General features: G+C 37.5%; 1 protein-coding gene across 13 annotated transcripts in view; it reads right to left on the bottom strand.

Moving 5' to 3' along the window:
- Positions 1–21,613, bottom strand: part of LOC144963302 (phospholipid-transporting ATPase ABCA1-like) — an 88,166-nt gene extending 66,553 nt beyond the window's left edge. For 2 of the 13 annotated variants that reach the window (XM_078897208.1, XM_078897219.1), the window contains exons 1-8: positions 15,893–15,916; positions 15,566–15,648; positions 6,441–6,719; positions 5,030–5,174; positions 4,363–4,499; positions 2,957–3,087; positions 1,516–1,641; positions 436–579 (exon numbers count right to left, since the gene is read on the bottom strand). In XM_078897208.1, the coding sequence (XP_078753334.1) occupies positions 436–579; positions 1,516–1,641; positions 2,957–3,087; positions 4,363–4,499; positions 5,030–5,174; positions 6,441–6,603 (846 nt within the window). In that variant the 5' untranslated portion in view covers positions 6,604–6,719; positions 15,566–15,648; positions 15,893–15,916. The other 11 variants (XM_078897211.1, XM_078897216.1, XM_078897205.1 and 8 more) reach the window with 9 other exon arrangements.
- Between the last annotated feature and the right edge of the window lie 4,179 nt (positions 21,614–25,792).

The following is a 25,792-nucleotide window of genomic DNA, read 5'->3' as shown; positions in this document are numbered from 1 at the left end:
AAAAGGATTATTTCTCTTTCAATCTTATAAAATAAGGGGAGTAAAAATGACTCTTATACAAAACAAAGTAAATGACGTTTCGGCCTTTGGCCTTCTTCGGGTAAACAAGAAAAGGAAATATGTTATATTACATTGGATAAACGAACTCGTACCATTCGGGTACGATGCAAAGACTGTACCATTGGGTCACGCTGCCCCCCAAGATGACCTTGACCTTCCATTTGTTAAAACATCTCAAATTTGAGATTTCTTTTCATCGTGTCATTTCTTTTCTTCAGACTTTTGAAAAACTGGGACCATCCGAATTGGTGGCAACTTGAAATAAAAAATTTTCAAGCCTATGCCTTTTACAAGTTTTTTGTTGATGTAAAGCAGGAGATATGGTAAAAAAAATCAATAAGTTAATAATTCAAAAAATAATAAATAACATCCAACCTGACTGATAGCAGCAGTGACATTAAAGGTATCTCTGAAGTCTTCCAAAAGCTGTGTTGCATTCTCCAAGGATAAAGCACAAATCTGTGACTGCAAATCTTTGGCATCTGTTTCATTCCCAAATTTAAAGTATTCGAGCAGCAGCTGAAATAATAAACATGCAAAAAACTTATATAAATTTGACAATTTATATAGCACATTTCAACAGTTTCAAATTGCTTCATTGAGGCCGCTTGAACTAAAAATTAAAGATGTAAGACATTTTTATGGTTGGGAGTCAACTTGATCTACCAATCAGCTTGATCTACTAGTCAGCTTGATCTACCAATCAGCTTGATCTATCAGTCAGCTTGATCTACCATCAGCTTGATGTACCAGTCAGCTTGACCTACCAGTAAGCTTGATCTACCAATCAGCTTGATCTACCAATAAGCTTTAATTACCAGTCAACTTGATCCACCAATCAGCTTGATCTACCTGTCAACTTGATCTACCAATCAGCTTGACCTACCAGTCAGCCTGATCTACCAGTCAACTTGACCTGCCAGTCAGCTTGATCTACCAATAATTTTATATGAAGCAAAAGTTTTCTGGCCAACATAAAAAAGGTGTTATGACAAATTAGGGAAGATTTAAAATTGTAATAAGTTGAGCCTGAGCTTTATATAATGCAATATCCACTAAATGTGCTCAAAGCGCTTTACAAGGGGTCCCTGGTCAACAGCAACATTTAACATGTAGGACGGCACATGCCGCCTGTTAGGCGATATAACAATTTTTCGGACAAAAAACGGCCAGGTACTCATTTTACACCTGAATACAATGAGAGAATGTGAGTTAAGAGCCTTTTCCAAGGACTCAACTATGCACCGAGCTCGAGGCTCGAACCCAGGACCTTCCGATCCAAAAGCGAGTGTCATACCACGAGACCACATAGCCGCAATAAGTTATGTTTACTCTGGAGTCAATGATATTGTACAGCCATTGAATAGTAGTCGTTCTGTTTCAAAGCTGTTATATATTCATTTTTGGCATCACATATACAGATATCGTTGACAGAAACCATTAATTCACACTTACCTCATCATCACAGGCAGCCTCCAAAAGCCTGTCTGTGGAATTGGAGTCCAACGCGGCTGATGAGGCGAAGTCAGTGAGGATTTCAGCAAATTCCCGAGCAAGGGTTACATTGGGTTCCCTGAACAACTAGATATAGAAGATTTAAAGGTAAAGATTTACCTTCTAACTATAATAATAAAAATAATATAATAATAATAAAATAAATAATAATGAAATAATAATAAATAATAATAATAATAATAAAATAATAATAATAATAATAATAATAATAAAATAATAATAATATAATAAATAATAATAATAATAAAATAATAATAATAATAATAATAATATAATAATAATAATAATAATAATAATAATACAATAATAATAAATAATAATAATAATAATAATAATAATAATAATAATAATAATAATAATAATAATAATAATAATAATAATAATAATAATAATAATAATAATAATAATAATAATAATAATAATAATAATAATAATAATAATAATAATAATAATAATAATAATAATACTAATAATAATAATACTAATAATAATAATAATAATAATAATAATGACAATAATAATGACAATAATAATAATAATAATAATAATAATAATAATAATAATAATAATAATAATAATAATAATAATAACAATAATAATAATAATAATATAATATATTTATATAGCATCAGTCCCGCATTGCCGCAGCTCTAGGCACACATTGACAGGAGGGGAAATCATACAAGCTACATATAACAATTACACTTCTCAGACATTATGGACTATTTATTTACACACAGTTCCATTCATAACAGTAATAAGACAAACAAGAAGTTATCAGGTGTGTTATCATGCTTGATGCACATACCTAACTAGATTTTGTCCAACCAATATATTTTTTCCTTCACCCCCCCCCCCCCTTTTTTTTTTTTAATAATAGTAGCAAGACAAAAGCAATTGTTAAAATAAAAATATTGAAGATGAAAATCGAGGGACAATACAATATGTCTTTTTCAATTTCCTGATAAAAGTAGTGATAGTCCTCCAGAGCCATAAGGCCCAGACTTTATCCTGGTTTCTGCAGCATTAAACAGACAATAGCAATTGCTTGCTACCCAATGGATAGGATGTTAGTCTATTGCAAAGTACTATGCGCTAGATCTAACAGACCCAGCAACCCAAACACCTACTGGATGGACGAGGTATCAGTATCAGAAAAAAAAACAAAAAACGACTTCACCCGGGATCGATCAAGGTCCCTTTGTGTGTGAAGCGAGTGCTCTATCAACTGAGCCATCTGGATGCCTTGCATAAGAGAAACAATTATTAAAATATTAGGGGTCTTCTAAGTTCATAAGTTAATTCATGTCTTTGTAAAGTTCTTGATAAATTTCGATGTAATACAAAAATAATTTGTTCTGGGAAAGGAAACATGACAAACCTTAACTGGGTCCAGTGTGGCGTTAAGAAGCGTATCCACTGCTTTTGGGGTCAAGGCTATGTTCTGTTCTGTAATGCGATTTCTCAACTCATCAAGGTCAAAGATTTCAGAATTTGAGAGCTGAAACGTACCTGATTTTTTTTTTTTTTTTTTTTTTTGTATTGATGAAGAAAGACAGTGTTCATTATTAACATTTTTTCAATCTTATAAGTTGAAAAAAAAATAAAATAATATAATAAGAATATGTAAAATAATCTGCACAATGGTATAAAATAGAGTAATTTATTAATGGGTGGAATTTGTTGAAGTATATTCAACTGCATGGATCAAGGGAGACAAAGTTTACTAGTTATCCCATTGTCTAGAGAAACAGCAAAAACAAAAGAAAGAAATATCCACCATACCTTCCGAGATCAAAGTCTGATAATCACATACTTGTAAAGCCAAAAATGACTCGTAAAATTGGCGAGCATGTCTTTGAATATTCAGCACCCCTTATCTGGAACTCCCTTCCAGAGACAGTAATGGTTTAGATTTCTTTTAAAAACATCTTAAAACTTTTTCTTTTATTACATAACACGGTAGAATTATATTGCTTTGCTTCATACTGCATGTTTGAGTGGTTGTATGTTTGAGTGAAAGTTGTCACGTTACTGTTAAGGGCATTGAGCTTGTTGATACAGTGTAAGGCGCTATATAAAAACCAATTGTTATTATTATTATTATCATCATCATCATCATCATCATCATCATTATTATTATTATTATTATTATTATTATTATTATTATTATTATTATTATTATTATTATTATTATTATTATTATTATTATTATTATTATTATTATTATCATACCTTGGTGTAACTTTACCGAATTGACATATATAGGTGGCACCAAAAACGTATATTTGGTTTATGCCTAAAACATCGAAATGGTCCAACCCGTATCCAGTCAGCCAAGACTGGGTGCTGTACACTAGTCAAACCACCCTTGATGACCTATAACTGTGGCCCAGAGGTCTTGAGATATGACTCATGCCTTCTGACTGGAAGGTCCTGGGTTCAAGTCCTAATCTGAGTGGCGATTAGTTGAGTCCTTGGAAAGACTCTTTACTCACATTCTCTCACCATACTTGGGTGTAAAATGAGCACTTGTCCGTAAACAGTGTTGTTTCTGTCAAGGAAAAAAAAATTGTAATATCGTCAAACGGGTGTCATGTCTCGTCCTGCAGGTTAAGTATTGCTGTTGGATACAGACCCCTTGTAAAGCGCTTTGAGCATGTTTAGTGGATATTGATTGCGCTATTTAAATGCTCAATTTGTTTGTTTTTTATTTATATCGTTCCAAACTTTAACACACTAACCAAACAAAACTCGGGTGATCTACAAAATCCAAAGGACACATACCTAACTCATTGGAGGTATTGGAGATAAAATCGACCAGTTCCTCCAGCACCATTAAGTCCTCCCCAAGGTTGATGATGAGTGACACGTCTATATTATTGGACAAGACTGTCTCAACGTCACCCAGGGCAACATCCAAACTGTGGAGGAATTTTATTTAACAAGTAGAAAATGGAATATTGGTTCTATTCCAAATAATCTTTATAAGAACCAGTAAGTATTTGTTGTTTTCATTATCTTTCTTAGTGTATCTATGTGGTCTCGTAGTATCACTCGGAGGGTTCAGGGTTTAAGACCAGCTCTCGTTATAATCGGTTTAAAGAAATTATGATTTGAAAGAAATTTAGTATCATGATTAAAGGGCTAATGAAGCTAATTGCAGTACTCAGGTGTACAATGAGGACCTGGCCATTAACAGCATTGGCTGAAAAAAACTGTAATATCGCCTAAGGCATAATGTGTTATTCTACATGTTATATGTTGCTGTTGGCAAAGGACCCATTGTAAAGCGCTTTGAGCATAATTAGTGGATATTGCACTATATAAAAGCTCAAGTATACTGTTTTATTTGATTCCGCCCCCCCCCCCCCCCCCCCCCCCCCCCCCCACAGAATTGAGAGATCGTAAGACCAATGTTGACTATCATAATGTAATAACTGTTTTTACTTACAGTGATGAGTTAAATGTGTTGATGGTACCAAGAGTACTACTGGCCTCGGTGATATTTGGATTGCATTCATTGTACATATCACAGACATAGGACTGCAGGAATGGCACAGTGCCAGCCGATGGCATGGCTTTGGGATAGTAGTGACCTATATCGTGCAAAAATAACAATAATCATTATCTGGAACATTCGTGTCTTTTTCTAACTCCATCCTACTAAAAAATAAATAAATAAATAAATAATACCAAAGGACAAACATAAATAAATAAAATAAACCTTAAAAAACAGAAGCACTTTATAACAAGGCTCCTATTTCAAAATATAAAAATATTAAAATCACTATTTTTTTCTTGCCTAATATAATATGTGCTGGGATTGTGTAGAACACTGGTGTGTTAGGCCTTTAAGACTATGAGTTGAGATAACTATGACCTGATCATAGAATGTTATCTCCCATTGTGTATCTGAATTCAATTCATTTCAATTCAAAATTTCATAAATGAAGGATCTAGCTGCAGATCCGGGCAGCGTGGCTCAGCAGTACGGTCTTTGCTTCCTACCCAAAAGGTACTGAGTTTGACTGCATGTCTCGTTGTGTGGCCTTGAGCAAGTCACCTCGCCCTAGCTCACTTTGCGACACAGCACTGCACTGATGCCTGGGTTATTCCAGTCTTCTCTCCCCTTGGGGATGAATAAAGGGAATTTATTTATTTTATTATTTATTATATTACCCAGGGCATAATATAAGAGTAACAACAAATGAAAAAATAAATAAATAAGTAATAGATCTTTATGATCTTTCTCCATCAGTTAAGCTAATAAATAAATAAATAAATATGAGAAACAAAATACCACCACGAGTAAAAACTCTACATAACATTTACTCATACTCTCTCACGTTTTTAAAAAATGTCTGACTCACTTTAAGAAGTAAACATTTAATTCTCTTAGTTTAGAATATGGAAATTCAAATCTAAAGACCAAGTTAAAATTGTATAAATGCTAACCGCTATATCACGATTCATATGATGTAAAACTTTCAAGTAAGTACGCCATGTACCTCGGGGTCCTGATACTAACAGTCATTTGGTAGAGCACTCCCTTCACACGCAAGGGGACAGTGATCAATCCCAGGGGCAGTCGAGCTTTTTTCTGACCTCTCTGTCTACCCCACAGTGACTGGGTAACTGGGTCTGTTAGACCTAGCAGAGAGTATTTTGTGATAGACTAGCATCTTATCAAAAGGGTAGCAAGCAATTGCTATTCTCCATGGCTTCATGGGCCTAATAGCTCTGAAGTACTACTACTACACTTTGAATATGGTAGAAATAAAAGCTTTTATGTACGCAAACACAACAAGCACTCATTAGGCATTCACAAAACATAAAACATAGATTATCTAAAACTAACTCACATTCAGGCTTATTTTCCTTGATGTCCGGCCTCATACGAACGGCCACCAGAATCAGAAACAGACATAGCGGCCAGACAATTTCCACGATGAGACGGAAGGGTTGGCGTCGGCGAAGAGTAAAGTTCTTCCAGAGCAACAGGCCAAGCTGAGTGCCGAACCCCATGATGATGCTCTTTATATTCTAACCCACTCTATCTTCAACAGCTTCAAGCAGAGAGTCAGGTTTGGTTTAAGATCTTGTCAAACCATAATGTATTTCCCTGGTATGTCAGAGATCAGCTGTGAAAAAATAATAGAATTGATATAGAGATTATTCATGATTAACTATATTCTATGAGTTTGGCATTAGCTTTTAATTTCTTATGATGATGCACTAGTATAATCTAACAAACATAGACAGATAGATGGACAGATAGATAGATAGATCGATCGATAGATAGATAGATAGAGAGATAGATAAAGATAGATAGATTGATATATAGATAGATAGATAGATAGATAGATAGATAGATAGATAGATAGATAGATAGATAGATAGATAGATAAGATAAAGATAGATAGATGATAGTTTAATAGATGATAGATAGATAGATAGATAGATAGATAGATAGATAGATAGATAGATAGATAGATAGATAGGTAGACAGATAGAGATAGATAGATAGATAGATAGATAGATAGATAGAGAGTTTGGTAGAGAGATAGATAAATAGAGAGATAGATAGATAGATAGATAGAGAGATAGATAGATATATAGATAGATAGATAGATAGATAGATAGATAGATAGATAGATAGATAGATAGATGGATAAATAGATAGATATATAGATATATAGATAGATAAATAGATAGGTAGATAGACATAAAGATAGATAAATAGATAGATAAATAGACAGACAGGTAGAGAGAAAAATAGATAGAGATTTAATATAATTTGATAAATGAATTTAATAATGATTATTATCATAGATGGATAAACAGATAGATATACAGATATAGATATAATATATATATATATATATATATATATATATATATATATATATATATATATATATATATATATATATATAATAGATATACAGAAAGATAGATAGATAAATAAATAGACAGACAGGTAGAGAGAAAGATAGATAGAGATTTAATACAATTTGATAAATGAATTTAATAATGATTATTATCAATATCACCATCTGTCACAAATCACCTCTTTAACTTTTGTGCTGATCTCTCTCTCTCTCTCTCTCTCTCTCTCTCTCTCTCTCTCTCTCTCTCTCTCTCTCTCTCTCTCAAACACACACACTCTCTCTCTCTCTTTCAAACACACACACACACACACACACACACACAAACACACAAACACAAAGTCTACGTCTTTCATATAATATTTGTGTGACCAGTGGATTAACACCGTTCACGTTTCGTGGATGAAATGTAAACATCAGATCGATATGAGCTCTACAAGTCTGTCATGCGCAGTCCGTCATCGACATGAGATATGATCGTCAGACGACCCTGCCAATTAACCCTTTTTCGCTGAAACTCAATAATCTGTAAAATCATAATTTGACATTGCATTGCTTTTATTTTATAACCCATATCCGTTCCGCGTAAATTTGAAGTTTAAAAAATATGGATGAATAAAGTTTATTGATTTTTTAAAAATTGAGCTTTTATATAAAGCAATATTCACTAAACGTGCTCAAGGCGCTTTACAAAGGGTGCCTGAACAACAGCTACACGTAACAAGTAGAGCGATACATGACGGCTGCTAGTCGATATTACATTTTTTTTTCTGACAGAGGCAACGCTGTTAACGGCCGGGTATTTATTTTACACCTGATTACGGTGAGAGAATGTGAGTAATAAGAGCCTTTTCCAAGGACTCAACTATGCGCCGAGCGAGGCTCGAACCCAGGACCTTCTGATCCGAAACGAGTGTCATACCACAAGACCACATAGCCGCACATTTCAATCCAAGAATAGAATTCAATTTGTTAGGATTTAATGAATATATTTACCAATAGGAAATTCAATGGCGACTTCACGAAAACATATGAAGTGGATGTTTCGGATTTTCCCTTTATCAACAAAACACGATGAATGAAACACTAAAGACGAATGATACCACACTCTTTCATTTATGCCGTTTCATTTAACCTGTTTTGTTGATAAAGGGGGAACCTGAAATGTCCAAATTATCCGTTTTCGTTTAATAAATTGATGCTTCCTTTCAATGTTCTATTGTTATTTATTTCTTTGAGCTTCAAATAGCAACATTTTCATTACTCTGTGTGTATTTACACAGTTACTCTCCGTATAGTAGAGAAAAGAAAAATATCCGGTGTAAATAAGTGCTTTCCATTAGTAATAATAATAAATAAATAAATAAATAAATAATGAATTTATATAGCGCCTAAACATCCACGTTAATCGTGTTCTGTGGCGTTTTAAATAATTGTTTTTTAATCTAAAATAAAAAAGAAGAACCCCCCCCCCCTAAAAAATGTTCTATTGTTATTTATTTCTTTGAGCTTCAAGTAGCGACATTTTCATTACCCTGTGTATATTTACACATTTGCTCTCTGTTGTAGAGAAAAGAAAAATATCCGGTGTAAATAAGTGCTTTCTATTAGTAATAACAATAAATAAATAAATAAATAATGAATTTATATAGCGCCTAAACATCCACGTTAATCATGTTCTGTGGCGCTTTACATTTTTTTTTATCTAAAAAAAAAAAAGAAGAAAGCCCCCCCCCCCCCCCCCCCAAAAAAAAAAAAAAAAAAAAAAGAAAAGTCACAACTCTACACAATAATCATGAATACAGAAACAAAATCCAAGCAACATTTATTTCATTAAAAAAAAATAAGCCTCATGGAACAACTCAAGTCTTCAGACATTTCCTGAAAGACGCTAAATTTTCACAGGACTTTGCCCGAGGACTGAGTGCGTTCCATGAGAATGGAGCAATGGATGAAAAGGCTTTTTTTTTTACCATTAAAACGTCAACACACGTATAACAATTTGATCAACATTAACTACCAACCTACGTGCTCCCATGTGCAGGTCTGATAATCGAACGCAATAAAGGGGCTTGTTTTAACAAGTTCAAGTTCAAGTGTATTTACTTTAGTCATAACATCTCTCTGAACAAACTATTGAATTAACGGACACTATCTTATCTTATCTTACTAAAGGCTTAATATAGAAAATATCCTTTAAATTGTTTATAATTACAGAGTCTCAAATAGCTTGCATTGTATCATTCACAGACAGTTTTACACAGCTTTGAATGGAAGGGAAAATGTATCAATACGGCAGTGTAAATGTTTTTAAAAATTTGCGTCGGTTTGAGAGAAGCTATATTATAAGTATGAGCCCATAACACACGATTTTGGTTATAAGATCTGAAAATAAGTAAGCGTCGCTGCCAACATATTTGAGAGAAGTGCACGATGGAATGTTGAAGATTAATCAAAATGGAAGCGCACATTAAATATTTAACACACAACATGTGTTAACAAATCGATCGGTGAAGTCAAGGCGTAAAAATATAACTGCTTGACTTTACAGCTGTCCTGTGTCATAACATTTTTTTTTCAGTGTAGCTATAATTTAGTCTTGTGGTCTGAAACTCGCCGTCGGACTGGAAGGTCCAGGGTTTGAATCCCACTGCTCTGGGCAGCGCATAGTTGAGAAAAAAGACCTTTACTCAAGTTCTCTCAACGTACTCTGATGTAAAATGAGTATCTGGCCGTTAACAGCGTTGTCTCTGTCGAAAAAAAAAGCGTTATATCGTCTTACAGGTGTCACATCTCGTCCTACAAGTTAAGTGTCGCTGTTAGCTAGGGACTCTAGTAAAGCGCTTTGAGCACGTTTAGTGGATATTGCCCTATATAAATTCTAAATTCGGTTTATCCAATTATGGGGGGAGGGGGGGGGGGGGGGGGGGATCTCTTAAAATTCATTATAACGAGATTGAGATAAAGCTGAAATTGTCAAAACTTCAAACAGAAATTGTGTCTTGCGTGTGTGTGTGTGTGTGTGGGGGGGGGGGGGGGTGTACGTTATTTTCGTGTACGAATATTAGGTGAGAAAGAAAACAAAAGCATAAACTGTTGTGGATCGATCCTCGATGATCAAACAAGTGGAGCTACAACAGAAAGACGGCAACGATATCAAACAACAACAACAACAACAACAACAACAACAACAACAAAATCCCCACTAAATAAATTATATGAAAAAAAAGCATTTAGTCGGTCCACGACAACAATATGGTTGTTATAATACAAACACGTTTACGTAAGGTTAACATCGATATTCGTAAATAAAAACACCTGATTCCATGAAACGTCAAAAAAAAATAATTAAAGATTAAAATAATAAATCACGATCAGCTAAATGAAATAGAGGGAATTTAATTGCTAAAAAAAAATACTGATAGCTTTTAAATCACATTAATAAAAAAAAGACCAGATCAATATCTCATTAGAATTCAATTCAATAGCAGAATGACAAGGCATATTCTCGACGGCGAGGTCACACTAGCACCTGATCAATTCTTTTCTTTGACTTGTTGATCACGTCATGGACAAACACACCACACCGTCCAATAAAAACAGAATAGAAAGTAAACGATTACGTTCCCCGAAACTAAACGATCGACCCAGACGACGAGGAAGAAAACCACAACAACTAGTTTTAACCAGCAATTTACATGGAATGTATAAATAAAATAGATCCACTTTTTATCAACTTCAGATAAGAAACTCCACAGGTTGAGATAACCAGGTGAAGATAATGAAAAAAAAAAAGAAGAAGAAGAGAAATCAAAACATAATACCAGTTATCGTGCACCGGGCGTTTTGTGGCGACGTCTGAGAACAGATCCGGGTTTTCTTCCTCGTCTTGGTCGATCGTTTAGTTAAGGAGAACGTAATCGTTTACTCGCTAACGTCAAAATACGTAACCGGTTAAAAACCAGCCGTCACGTCCTGATATAAGTCATTTCCACATTTTCTTTGTCAATGTTTGTTTACACCAGGTCACGGCTTCTGGTTAAAAAAAAACCCCAAAATGATTGATCTTTTTCTGCGGCTATGTGGTCCCGATAGCTCAATTGGTAGAGCACTCGCTTCACACGCAAAGGGACCGAGATCGATCCTGGGTGCAGTCGAGATTTTTATTCTTCTGACCACCCAGCAGTGAATGGGTAGTGAGTCTGTTAGATTTGGCGGAAAGTACTTTGCGATAGGCTAGCGTCCTATCTAAAGGATAGCAAGCAAATGCTATTGTCCGTTTCACGCTTAAAAACCGAGATAAACTCCGCTTCCATGTGCCCAATGGCTCTGAAGAACTACTATTTTATGTGGTCTCGTGGTATGACACTCGCCTTCGGATCGGAAGATACTGAGTTCGAGTCCTGCTCTGTGCGGCGCATTGTTGAGTCCTTGGAAAGGGCTCTTAACTCATATTCTCTCATAGTAATCAGGTGTAAAACGAGAACCTGGGCGTTAACAGCGTTGTCTCTGTCGGAAAATTATCATATCGCCTAACAGGCATGTCTCGTCCTACATATTAAGTGTTGCTGATGGCTAGGAACCCCTTAAGGGACAGCATGGCTCAGCGGTACGGTCTTTGCTTCGTACCCAAAAGGTACCGAGTTCGATCACCCGCCGCGTTAATAATAATAATAATAATAATAATAATAATAATAATAATAATAATAATAATAATAATAATAATAATAATAATGGTATAGATTTATAGTGCGCCAAACATCCCTTCATCAGGAGGGCTCTGGGCGCATAACATAGATTGACTTAATCATGAAGCCCTAACACAGTACACGAACAACGCTAATTATACACATAATCAAAAGAAAGCCTGTCGGAATAAGAATGTCTTCAATCGACGCTTGAATTCCTCTAGTGAAGACGAAGAACGTATCTCTAGTGGTAGTAAATTCCACAACCTTGGACCAGAATGCTGAAAGGCGCGTTCACCAGCCTTCACTAGTTTCATTTGGTTCTTGAAGCAACAGATTTTTGACAAAATATTTTTTTTAATGAGCTCTTTCAATGTGTGACATATTTACCATTACCATGGTATCATTATGAAAAATAGTTATAGCTCCAATCGAATGTCGGTAATATTTGCTGTGTAATTTTAAAACCCGATTTTCCGTGAAAATTGGCTAAATTATACAAATCGTTTTTTAAAGGAAATTTCTGTGATCTGTAAAATAGGTGAGTGAAAGAAGTCGATACATAAATAATGATGTCAATTTTGAAACAATAATAGCCTACACCAGAGGGGGGAAATTGATATCACAATATGTATTTTTTTTTTTTTTTTAGTTCTTAACCAATTGAACAAGATGGATAAAAGTGATGACGACCGGAGACGATGACGATGACGATGACGACGATGAAGATGATGATGTCTCGGTCCATTGTAACAAAGATGATGTTTATCAAACATGTACCAGTATTTGTCTTAATCAAATAAAGCAAGAACTAAATGAAACTAGATTTAGTTTTTTAAGAATGGTTAAAACCTACATACACATATCTGCAGGTCTGATTGCCGACCGCAATGATCGGCCTGTTTTAACATCGTTGTCATGGGCTAAATTTGGGCTGTCAGACGACCTATTGGAATATGTAGGCCTCTCTGTTAAAATCGATGGATTTTTAACAGAGGTTAATCAATAAAAATGGAATTGTGTGTGTGTGTGTGTGTGTGTGTGTGTGTGTGTATGCGTGTGTGTGTGTGTATGCGTGTGTGTGTGGAGGGAAAGGGGGGGGGGGAGCAAATCACTACTCTTTGAATTTTGCTGAGGTATTAGTCCGATTGCTTTTGATATCAAAAAAAAAAAAAAAAAAAAAATAAAATAAAATTAATTCAGGAGTTGTAATTTAAAATGTACCCCTGTTGATATCACTTATGTTTTTTTAATCACCTGCATCTTAGCGACGGTTAACACAATCATTGTTTTGTGGTTTTAATCGTAAGAATCTGAAACATTGAAAGATTTTTTTTTAAAAAGCCAATTCCGATTGGTGAGACCCAGGGTGAAAATAGTTTTACAACCACGAAGGACAATGACATTATGATTTAGTACGGGACAGAATCGATGATATTCCATATTTGGTAACTTTTATATGGGCTTGCAAATGTCATAACATGGAGTAAGCCACTATACTATAGCTGTTAGAATAGATGATAATTTATGGCAAGCCATGATATACGACGTATCCCCAAACACGCTGTTGTGCGGCTATGTGATCTAGTGGTATGACACTCGCTTTCCGATCGGAAGGTCCTGGGTTCGAGCCTCGCTCGGCGCATAGATGAGTCCTTGGAAAAGGCACTTTACTCACATTCTCTCACCGTACTCAGGTGTAAAATGGGTACATGGCCGTTAACAGCGTTGTCTGAAAAATTGTAATATCGCCCAACAGGCGTCATGTCTCGTTCTACGTGATACGTGTTGCTGTTGGCCAGGGACCCCATGTAAAGCGCTTTTAGCACGTTTAGTGGATATTGCGCTATATCAAAGTTCAAGCGACCAGGCCTGCCAACCTATTTCAAATTAAAATCCGGGAAACCCCAAACCGTACTCTCAGAATTAGAAATCAAGGAGCAGGTACTGGTGTAAGATAAAGAACTGAACAAGCGTGTATGGAAGGTGTCAAAGTAAGAATGAAAAATACAAGAAAAACAACCATCCCAAAAAAAATCAGTTTCGACTGGGGACGAGGTCGACTGATTTTGTGGGATTTTTTTTCTTGTATTTTTCTTTCTTACTTTGTCTGGCAGCTTTCATACACACTTGTGCAGTTCTTTATCGTAATCTCAGACCCACCTACATGATGATTAGATATCTATACTATCTATATTGAAGTACTTTGAAAAAGAAAGAAAAAAGACCAAAAACAGAAACAAAACAAAACAAAAAACAACCAAATCAAACGCGTGTTTAAAATGTGGGCCACAAAACTCGTCCTTCAACAAATATCGATCGATTAAAATGACCCCCATCTTGGCAAAAAAAATTTCAACCCTGACAGTTTCCCTTTCGAAAGAAGATACATATTCCGTGTAAGGGACTTGCCAAAGACCTGGCAACGCCAGATTTTGTTGTTTTTATTTTATCTAAAAGAACAGAACGTGAAGGCAGAAGATGGGGGGGGGGGGGGGGGGGGGCAACATATATAATGGCATAGTCAAGGGATAAGCATCGTGAGTAGATTGTAGATAGCAGTGCCAGAAATATTCAACGTGAAATAAAAAATGGTGTGTAAATTAATATGATGTCTATCTTACACCGGTGTCTGCTCTCTAATGGTAGCGTCTATATTCATGTTTTCGTCCAACCTATACGTCTAGTCATCGATCACATGATTTGTTGTTGTACGATTGGACATTTCTCAAAAAATGTAAACAAAGTGATGTGTTTATGAAATTTGTAAACATACCCATAAGTCACGCTGAGCAAAAAGACCAAGGTGTTGGATATTTCTCAAACTGTGAACACATTTCACTATGTGGGTCATTTTTGAGCATATTTCAAATGTGACCAATGGCCTCGAGCACATGGAAAGTTAATATAAATCGCTCACATTGTCACTTGCGATATTTTCGAAAAAAAAATAAACAAAAAGTGAGACGTGACCCCAGGCAAACACACATTCGGGATGAGACAAAGTTGGGGACTGAAGACAAACGAGATGACACCTTAGCCTTCATTCACTTCATTGCAATTTATGCTATGCGTTTAGGTAAAATATCCACGCCAGCCAAATTTAATATACCAACACACAAAACTGCATGTAACCTTTAGCGCTTAGAGTCTGTTTGACATAATTTAGAGAAACAATCACTAACAGGCTGTCAAAGAATAATAATAAAGAGTTGAGTGACGTCAACTTTCGTTCCTTCTATTGTTAACACCTATCACTTGAAAGATGACATAAAACTCTTCACAGACATCCAAGCTATCCACGAATAATAAGTATAAAATTCCAAGCTTTGTTTATTTTCCATACCTGACCGGCACCGGTGATAAAGAAAAAAATAATAGTTACATATCATAAACTTGAAAACAGATTACCTGCCTGTGGTTTGGTCAACAGCTGTTGACGTCGAAGATTAGTGTAAATACATTAATTATACTCTCTCTTATTCTGATATACTCTTAAATGAAAAAAAAATTATTCTTAAATCACGTATTAAAGTTTCGGCCAGAAAACTCGTCCTTCAAATATCGACTGATTAAAATGACTCTCATCTTGTTAAAAACCCTCAAACTTTGGATTTCCGCGATCAACATTTGAAGGGTGAGTTTTCTAGCCAAAACGTTAAATACTACGTGTTTTGTTTTGTTTAAAGAGTAGGCCAGAATTGAATTTAAAGATCAGGTCTGTGCTATTTCACTGACTTCTAATATCACAATAATATTACTGCTTTCCCTATATCATCATCATTCCTATTAATAACAATAGCATACCAATTTAAAATTCTGGCGCACTTCTTTCCATTGAAGCGAAACGGTGTCATTGAGAGGTTGTCACGATTCCGAATGAATACCGTCGGTATCGCTTGCGACTTGCGACATCACAGCCAAGCAGAAAAATAAATATATAAAAATGACTATATAATCTATATACAGTATAAGCTAAAAATGTAATGCATTATGGGGTGGAATTATTGGTTGGCAAACGCGTCAATTGTCACGCTCCACCGAAGTCGCGGCCAATTGGCTGCCATGCACTAACAAAACGCTTTTATTCCTTTAGTTTATGATCAGAAAGCTCTCACTTCAAGCCAAGTGTATATATCGATTACGATTACTCATGTCATCAAAAACACTAAAACCTGAGACTTCCGAGTTCTCTTTCTTTTTTTTTCGGTTGGGGGGGGGGGCAAATTGTAATTAATCGATCGATATTTGAAGCAGAATTAGTATATATATATATATATATATATATATATATTATATATATATATATATATATATATATATATATATATATTACTGAAATACATTGACAAAAAACATTTAAATATAATATAATATACATATGAACACTTCTGAAATACATTGACAAAAAAACATTTTTTATATATATATATATATATATATATATATATATATATATATATATTTTATATTTTATATATATATATATATATATATATATATATATATATATATATATAAATGTTTTTTTGTCAATGTATTTCAGAAGTGTTCATGTGACTGACACACAAGTGGAGGTGTGATCGTGGCAGTCTGGCAGTCAATACGATGGATTGAAGGCTAACCTGGAGAGGTGCATTTGCACTTACGGGAAGGCGGGATAACAGCAAGTTAGTTGTTATATAACTCTATTGACATGAACACCCGCCAGTTTGAGGGAGCAAGGTCCGGGAGGAGGAGGATCAGAGAAAGCGGACATAGGTGAAAAGTTGTGAGTAGAGAGAGAGATAGATAGATAGATAGAGAGAGAGAGAGAGAGAGAGAGAGAGAGAGAGAGAGAGAGAGAGAGAGAGAGAGACAGAGAGAGAGAGAAAGAGAGAGAGAGAGAGAGAGAGAGAGAGAGAGAGAGAGAGAGAGAGAGAGAGAGAGAGAGAGAGAGAGAGAGAAGGTGGGAGGGACAATGTGTATAAATGTAAGGAAGGAAAGAACAGGAGTCCTTTGGGACCCGAGGGCTAAGGGTTCGATTCCCAGTCTGAACGACGCATAGTTGAGGTGATTCTAGATAGCTTCAGAAATATTTTAGAAGAACAATAAAAATCTTAATTTATTACAATGCCATGCATCATTCATCTGAAACATCTGGGGTATAATGTTTGGTTTTTTTTCTTTTCTTTTCTTTTTTTCATAATCTTCATCTGTTTAATTCAACCTGTGGAGTTTCTTATCTGAAGTTGTAAAAGGTTTATCTATTTTTTTTTTATACATTCCATGTAAATTGCTGGTGAAGACTATTTGTGATGAAAAAACATATATAAATATAACAATAAATTGAGGAAACACATTTCCAAAGATTAAGCATGCTTAATGTACTTCACAATACTTTATATTTATTCCCATCAGCAGGCCACTAGATCTTTATTTCATTCAGTATAAGTCACCAGTAAGACTCTTTATTGCAATAGTTCTCTTATCATAATATTCAAAGAGAATACAAAATCAAAGGGTAAAAGTTGGACGTTTTATCTCTTTCTTTCATACATTTTTATTAAAAACATTTTCTCCAAAACTTAAATCTTCAATTTTCAGAGAAAATTTAAATTGACAGAAGAACAACATACTGTCCAGCAAATTTTGCATCAATTGATCACGAAGAGACTCTAGAATTTCACAAAATTTGATTAGTTTCTCTTTAACCAGAGACCTGAGTTTCTTCTATATCACAATTTCTTCCTTTATAATTTGTTAGGTCATCTCAAAGAGAGCAGTCAAATACTTGAGCTTTTATATCGCGTAATATCAACTAAACCTGCTCAAAGCGCTTTATAAGGGGTCCCTGACGAAAGGCAACAATTTACATGTAAGACGGGACATGACACCTGTTAGGTGATATTACACTTGTTGTTTGGACAGAGACAAAGCTTTAATGGCCAGGTACTCGTTTTACACCTGAAAAGAGTGAGAGAGAGAGAGAGAGAGAGAGAGAGAGAGAGAGAGAGAGAGAGAGAGAACGTGAGTAAAGAGCCTTTTCCAAGGACTCAACTATGCGTCTCTTGGGACTTGAACCCAGGACCTTCCACTAGACTACATAGCCTCACAGTAAAGTAAAGGCGAAACGACTCTGTCTTCATTGAAAACCTGAGGTCAGTTAGAGAAAAAAAACAAAGCCTACTGTTAAAAGGTTGAAAACACACCCTGAATAAAAGAGAAGATAAAGAAGACATTTTTAACACGTTGTGAATATCGAGTATGTGGCCTGGGCAGAGCAGGAGAGAAATGTCAGACAGCGGTGGGGGTTGCCTCAAGTCTGGGATCATGAAAATACTAAGGAAAAGGTGAAAATGGAAAGGCTTCGGGTGGGAACAGTACAGACAACAGACGTTTCAGTGCATACCCTTCATCAGCACAACAATAAACAAATGAACGTTGAAAACAAATAAAATAAAATGGAGTATAAAATGTAGCATATGTACTCAATGGTGGTTGGAGTTTGAATGGAGCGTTAGCATAGCTTGGGTGTGTGAGGAGAGAGTCTTTGGTTATGGGTATCAATGGCTTAAGGGTGTGGTGTTTTGTCGTGAAACAAAGTGATGTTGAGCTTGGCAAGAATTGGGATAGGTGAAAAAATAGCAAAGCTCTCGTCCACTTTTACATTGTGTCTTAGGCTAAGGCACTTTATATACATTATCCAACTTGACTTAAGTGTGAATGGGTAGCTGGCAGTGACTGACACTGTTAACTCTTTCAGCGCAGAGGCTATATTCGCATTTCCGTCAAAAAATGGCTGACACCTGATTGAGGTAGCATGAGAATGACTGTAGAAAGTCGGATTGAATTACATTATTATTTTTGCCATTCAAGATCGGCCGCACTGTGCAGCCATTGGCCAGTAGAACAGATTCTGCTCTGGCCGCACAGTGCGGACTATGGCGCTGAAAGAGTTAAATTACTGATATAATAAGGTACACAACAGATGAATCATACTGCATAAAAGTAGATTCTGAATCCATATAGCCTGTTTGGGAAATAAATAAAACATTATCAAGCACACTCAGTATAATAAATTGTACATGTGCTTGGATCAGATATGCCTTTAAATTTAAATAAAACAGCTTTGAGAACAAAAGTAGAACCCACCTTCGAAGAAAAGGGGGGCAGAGGAGAATTGAGTAGAAGACAGAGAGTGTTCGCATAAGAAAACAGGCGTGAGTATAAGAAGCAAAGTAAAAGACAAGAAACTATAGAAACAAAATGCCTAAGGGTCCTTTATGCGAAGAGCTTGTCTTCAAGACCAACAGTAACAGAAGCATGAATCATGAAAAAAAAAAAGTGTGCTTGGAGGCAGGGAAGCAGAAGAATGCCTGAGCAATTAGTTGAGAATTCATATGATGCAGCAAAAACTTCGGGGGATGAACTGGAAACTATGTTATTTAAATGGACACAAAAATCAACCTTCATACTCCATTTAAGGCCTAAAGTCTGTTCAAGATTCAGTGGCATCATTGACAGACAGCAACGATAGTTTGCTGCCCTTGGGATATGTTTTTTTCACCAGATGTAACGGAACCAACGATCCAATCAGGGTTAGGTGGTTAAAAAAGATCAGAAAAATATCGATTGCGCCCTTGGACAGATTCAGTCTAGATAGTTTCGTGACGCAAGTGCTTTTTTATAATTTCTTTTAGCATGCCTTGGCCTTGGAGCATGTGTTAAAATGTTTTTAAAAAGGAAAAGGCTATTCGGACCCGAGTCTGAATTGCTTCCCGTGGCAATTCGGACTCGAGTCTGAATTGCTTCCCGTGGCAATTCGGACTCGAGTCTGAATTGCTGCCCGTGGCAATTCGGACCCCGAGTGTGAAGTGCCTCCTTTGACAATTTCGGTCTTCGTAAACACACACACACACACTCATGAGTATCTCAAAGTCATTAAAAACAGAATAATCACACACACACACACACACACACACACTCCACCCCCCCCCCCCAACAACCATTTCCACAACCTAAGAGCCGACGGCTTTTTCTCTTTGATCTCGTATCACCATGTTCTCCCCTGCGTCCAGCGCCTCGGTCGTTTGTAGGTTGTGGAGATGTTAATGGTTACCCCCATCGTCTACTTGAGAAGTCGCTGGTTACTCCCCAATCCCATTACGAGTTGATCATTAATTTTCTCTCCGTATTCAGCCAGTGCTTATTTTATTAATAGGCACCTAGTCCAGTATTATCTAATAATATTATTATTAGATGGTACTCTGCACCTACCCCAGTGGCGGGGCTTTATTGCATGGTTTGCCGCCAAGAATCGCCTCTATTTTTATATTTAGAAATAAAACAGCATTTTTTAATTTAAAAAGAACTAAATACTGCCTTTTAAATAAAACGCTCAAAGCCCAAAGTCATATTATTTTCCTTTCCCCCCACTTTTTCGCGGCCGCAAATGGCAAAATATATAATGTAGATATGTCATGCATGTATCTTTTGCAACAGGCTCATGGCAAATCAAATAAATCTTCCAACACAAAGACACTCTTTTATCTATGCGAGGGCAAATTGATTGTTAACGTTAACAATAGCTACTACAATTGTAATCTCCCAAAGACCACGAATATTTAGATTGTGTTTGTTTTTTAAGTCGCTTGCAACACATTTAGGTCATATCAGCGCCAGTAAAAAGGGAGAAATTGGATAAAAAGTTCTAGAATTACAATTAAAAAGTACCCAAGAAAAAGTAAGACAAAGGGGAATAATAGATCACCGCTTTTGAAGGTTAGTCATCTTCAGGAGTTCTAAAACGTGACTTGCTCGCTCACTCGCCCTCCTACCGACTGACAACTTACAATTATTGAGAACACAGACTAGGAGGGTCCTGTATTCTCTATGACTGAGAACGAGCACCTTCCCCCCACCCTACCACGCTTCACTTTCGACCCATCGTCCACTTCCGACACTTCCTGTGATTGCGCAGGCGCATTGTGGCAAGGGCAAGAGTCCGAATTGCCACGAGAAGCAATTCAGACTCGGGTCCGAATTGCCACTTCGTTTTTAAAAAAAAGTAGGTTGTAGACCTGTCAAAAATTCGTGAGTGTGGGAATTTCGTAGATCTTAAATTGAGTTGATATGAAAATTTAGGACAGAGGCAGATCTGAAGATGATAATGAGAAACAAAAAAAGTGGTTAGATAGGTGATAGGGGTATGGTATGCCACAGCCACAGATCGGCATATAGTTGCTCTCACCTCGTTTGACTTTGTGAAGGAAGGTCTTTCCAAATAAAGAATCACGCTCGAGTGAGACTGTCCTTTAATATGTATCCTTCCAAGAAATATAGCCGATAATCAATTATCTATAAAACAGAGATACCGGGAAATATAGCATCATGTAAACAATAACAATAAAATGAGCTTCGTCATTCTCTGAACTAAATACAGACTGTTTCGTAATGATGAATGAGGATGCCGGAAGTGAGATTGAATGTCGTAAAACGTAAACAAATCCTTACCAACAAACACTGGCCGACGCCCCCTTTAAACAGACTCCAGTATCCCTTTAATTAATTAGATTACATTGTATTTGTTAAATGCTGCCTTTCTAACATTCACTGGGTCAGATGGGTTTTTATTGATTTATATTTGAAAAAAAAAGAAAAATAGGTGGAAACGTTTCAGTTACAAATTTCAACAAATTAATTCAATTATTGTGACAAAGATTTATTTTGCTTTATCTGGTTTTATTTTTTGGGATTTTTTTTTCATCTACATTTTGTTTGTTTTTGTTTTGACATTTCGCTCACGCTTTTAAAAAATGCACTATGGCATATCAAAGTTACATAATTATGCAATGATGCGTGTATATCTGCATTGGTGGGCCTCTCATAAACTCTCAAAAGAATTTATCTGCTGGCACCCCGTGATGATCAAAGAGAGATAGAGAAAGAGAGAGAGAGAGAGAGAGAGAGAGAGAGAGAGAGAGAGAGAGAGAGAGTGGGGGTGGGGTGGTGGGAGGGGGGAAATGAAAGTAACTTATGTTTTCTAAATACATTATACGCGTTAAAACGACTGGCATTTTGAATAAACATTTGCTCCAAGTTATGACGACTGTTATTAAGATTACATATATAATCATGTAATCAAGACGGGATATGGATATGTCATTAGGATGACATATAAGAAGTGTTCATGCTTTGTTGTCATAGTAAAGTGTGAGTATTAAATATGTACCAGTACCATACTTAAGATTATAAGTAGAGTCCACAGAGCTTTGAGCTTCTGTTTCCTATTCTTCTTGCAAATACTGTGCAGCCCGCTTAAAATATAATCGTGCTTTAGATACACACCGCCCCCATTCCCAGGTGTTTTCTCTCTTCTAATTTTAGTTCTGAATAAGATATCAATCTTCAACTAAACTTTTTGTCTGGTCCCCAAGGCCCTTGTCTTAGGTGAGCTGCAGTGTACACACTCTGCCTGCCAATTGTTCAATTTTAAGAGGGAAAGCTGATCTTAGTTGCCGAGATTTTTTTCCATACTGCTGTAATAATGATTTCCTTTGAAGATTGATAGGTGCAGAAACGTCCCTGGAATTGCTCTTTTTATTGTTTTTATATTCAGAGATAAATTCCTATTGCTCAGTTGTTAGAGCATTCGCCTGGTAAGCCGTAAAAAAAAGAAATAAAAAGAAATCCCCTTGATTCATCGCATAGGGGAAATTTGTCTCTAGGGTTTATTCCGAGGGAAGACTGGAATAACCCAGGCGTCAGCCGCAGTGCAGCGCCGCTAATTGGGCTAGGGCTAGGTGACTTGCTCAAGGCCACACAGCACAGCGGCGGCTGGTCGAGCTCTGTACCTTTCGGGTACGAAGCAAAGACGTACCGCTGAGCCGCGCTCCCCTTGCAAGTTATTGGTTCTAACGAGTCAAATCAAAGACTTTAAATCTGCTTTTTCTTCAGACCCTTGATATTTAGGGAACAGCACTGAGACTGGTTTGCCAAATAAAAATAAATATATGTAATAAAATATAAAATTCCCTTTATTCATCCCATAGAGGAAATTTGTCTTTAGGGGTCTATTCCTAGGGAAGACTGGAATAACCCAGGCATCAGCCGCAGTGCAGCGCCGCAAGCTGATCTAGTGCAAGGTAACTTCTCAAGGCCGCAAAGCGCAGCGAGTCCTCGAACTCGGTATCTTTCGAGTATGACGCAAAGACTATACCGCTAAGCCACGCTGCCCCTTGTCAGTATGGGTGAGATGGCCGGGTTCGTTTCTGACTATTTATCTAGTGTGGTAGCACGTACAACTTTTCTTAATTTTAGCTGGAGTGACTTCATAACTATTCTTGAGCTTGAGAATTTATATAGAGCAGTATCTACTTAATGCGCTCAAAGCGCTTTACAAAGGGTCCCTAGCCAACAGCACAAGTGTGGCAGCATGCGAAGATAGTTGCCATCCTGAAGCCAGGGAAACCGGCGAAGGAGGCAGACAGTTACAGACCCATATCACTGCTGAGCTGTCTTTACAAATTGTTGGAGCGTGTTCTATTAAACCGATGGGGGCCGGTCCTAGACGCTGCCCTGCCACCCGAGCAGGCGGGCTTCAGGGAAGGGAGGTGCACCACGGAGCAGGTCATTGCCCTTACAGAGCATATTGAGCACGGGTTCGAGAGTAAACAGCAAACAGGTGCTGTCTTTATAGACCTATCAGCGGCGTACGATACGATCTGATGCGAAGGGTTGATGCTCAAACTTGCAAAAATCATAAGGTGCAAAAAGACCTTGAAGTTGTTCTCTTCAATCTTAGGGGAAAGGCAATTCCACGTCCCGCTGGGAGACGCCACGAGCAAAGTAAGGAAATTGAAGAATGGGGTCCCTCAGGGATCGGTACTTGCGCCAATGTTGTTTAACGTTTACATTAGCGATATGCCGAACACTTCCTCCCTGAGGCTGGGATACGCGGACGACTGGGCACTCGTTACTCAGAGTAAAGTGGGGACCCGTCTCGAGAGCGTACTCAGCGAGGACGTCACCAGACTCAAATCCTACTTCGACAGGTGGTACCTGAAGATGAACACTTCAAAAACCGTGGCCACTGTATTTCACCTATGCAGTGCTTGGCACACCCGCAAACTGAATGTCCTAGTCGGGGACCAGCCACTCCCATATGAGCCGCATCCAAAATATTTAGGGGTGACGTTGGATCGCAGCCTTACCTATCGGATGCATCTCGAAGGGGTTGCCCGGAAGATAGAGAAGCGGAATTTGTCTTCTGAGGAAGCTGGCGGGATCGACTTGGGGCGCTAGCCAAGCGCTCCTGAGAACGTCCGCCTTGGCACTATGCTATTCCACCGCGGAGTATTGCGCTCCAGTGTGGGGTAGAAGCAGAAACGTTGAGAAGGTGAATGTAAAACTTCACAAGTCGATGCACATAGTGTCAGGAACGCTAGCAACAACTCCTAGAGAATGGGTCCCGATAATGGCAGCGATCCAGCCCCCCGATGTCCGGAGGGAGACGATTACGGGAAACTGGCTGAGTAAGATCAAAGAGAGAAATGGGGATACCCCTCTCATGCGTATAAAGGACGGTGCCCCCGTTTCGAGCCGAAATAAGTCCCGGCAACCCTTGTACGCAGAATCCCTGACTACGGACAGAGCTGCACATACGAGATGGAAGTCGGTTTGGACGAATTCAATCCCTCGTGGGGGCGGGGACCTACATTCCTCTAAGCTTGGTGAGAAGTTGCCAGGCTTTGATATCAGTAAGAGGAGACATTGGGTGGCTGCGAATCGGCTTCGGTCGAGGAGCTGCCTAATGGCAAGTGCGTTACATCGCTGGGGTCTTACTACCTGTCCAATATGTCCACGCTGTGGGCAAGAACCCGAGACGGCAGAGCATCTAGTCGAAAGGTGTGTTGTGACGATGCTAACCGGCGGGTTCGCGACGGTGCACGAATGCGGACCGGACTTTGCTGATTGGGTCGATCGTCATAACATAGTAGTGTGAACCAACAGCAAATCTTAACATGTAGAACGAGACATGACGCCTGTTAGGCGATATTACAGGGGGGGGGGGGGTCGGACAGAGACAACGTTGTTAATGGCCAGGTGCTCATTTTACACATGAGTACGGTGAGAGAACGTGAGTAAAGAGTCTTTTCCATTCCAAGAACTCAACTAGGCGCCGAGCGAGGATCGAACCCAGGAACTTCCGATCCGAAAACGTGTGTCATACCACAAGACCACATAGCCGCTGGAGCGACTTCAAAACTACTCAAGACAAGTTGTTGGCTCGATAACCTTAAACTTTGGTTTACATTCTTACTGATTTCCTCTGAATGTCCCATATGTCTGTAAAATTTACTCCTATCTTCAGCAGGCAGCTCCAAAAGATAAAAATAAAATCCCCTTTATTCATCCCAAAGGGGAAATTTGTCTCTAGGGTCTATTCCAAGGGAAGACTGGAATAACCCAGGCGTCAGCCGCAGTGCAGCGCCGCAAATTTAGCTACGGCGAGGTGACTTGCTCAAGGCCACACAGCGCAGCGGCGGGTGATCGAACTCAGTACCTTTCGGGTACGAAGCAAAGACTGTACCACTGAGCCACGCTGTCACCAAAAAAGAGCAAAGAGAGTTGTCACTACTGACAATCTTGTTAATA

The sequence above is a fragment of the Berghia stephanieae genome, chromosome 1 (genome assembly GCF_034508935.2).
Source record: "Berghia stephanieae isolate SIO BIC M18660-M18661 chromosome 1, UCSD_Bste_1.3, whole genome shotgun sequence".
Taxonomy (NCBI): domain Eukaryota; kingdom Metazoa; phylum Mollusca; class Gastropoda; order Nudibranchia; family Aeolidiidae; genus Berghia; species Berghia stephanieae.
The sequence above is the reverse complement of the archived record's forward strand: the minus strand, read 5'-3'. Positions and strand labels throughout refer to the sequence as shown.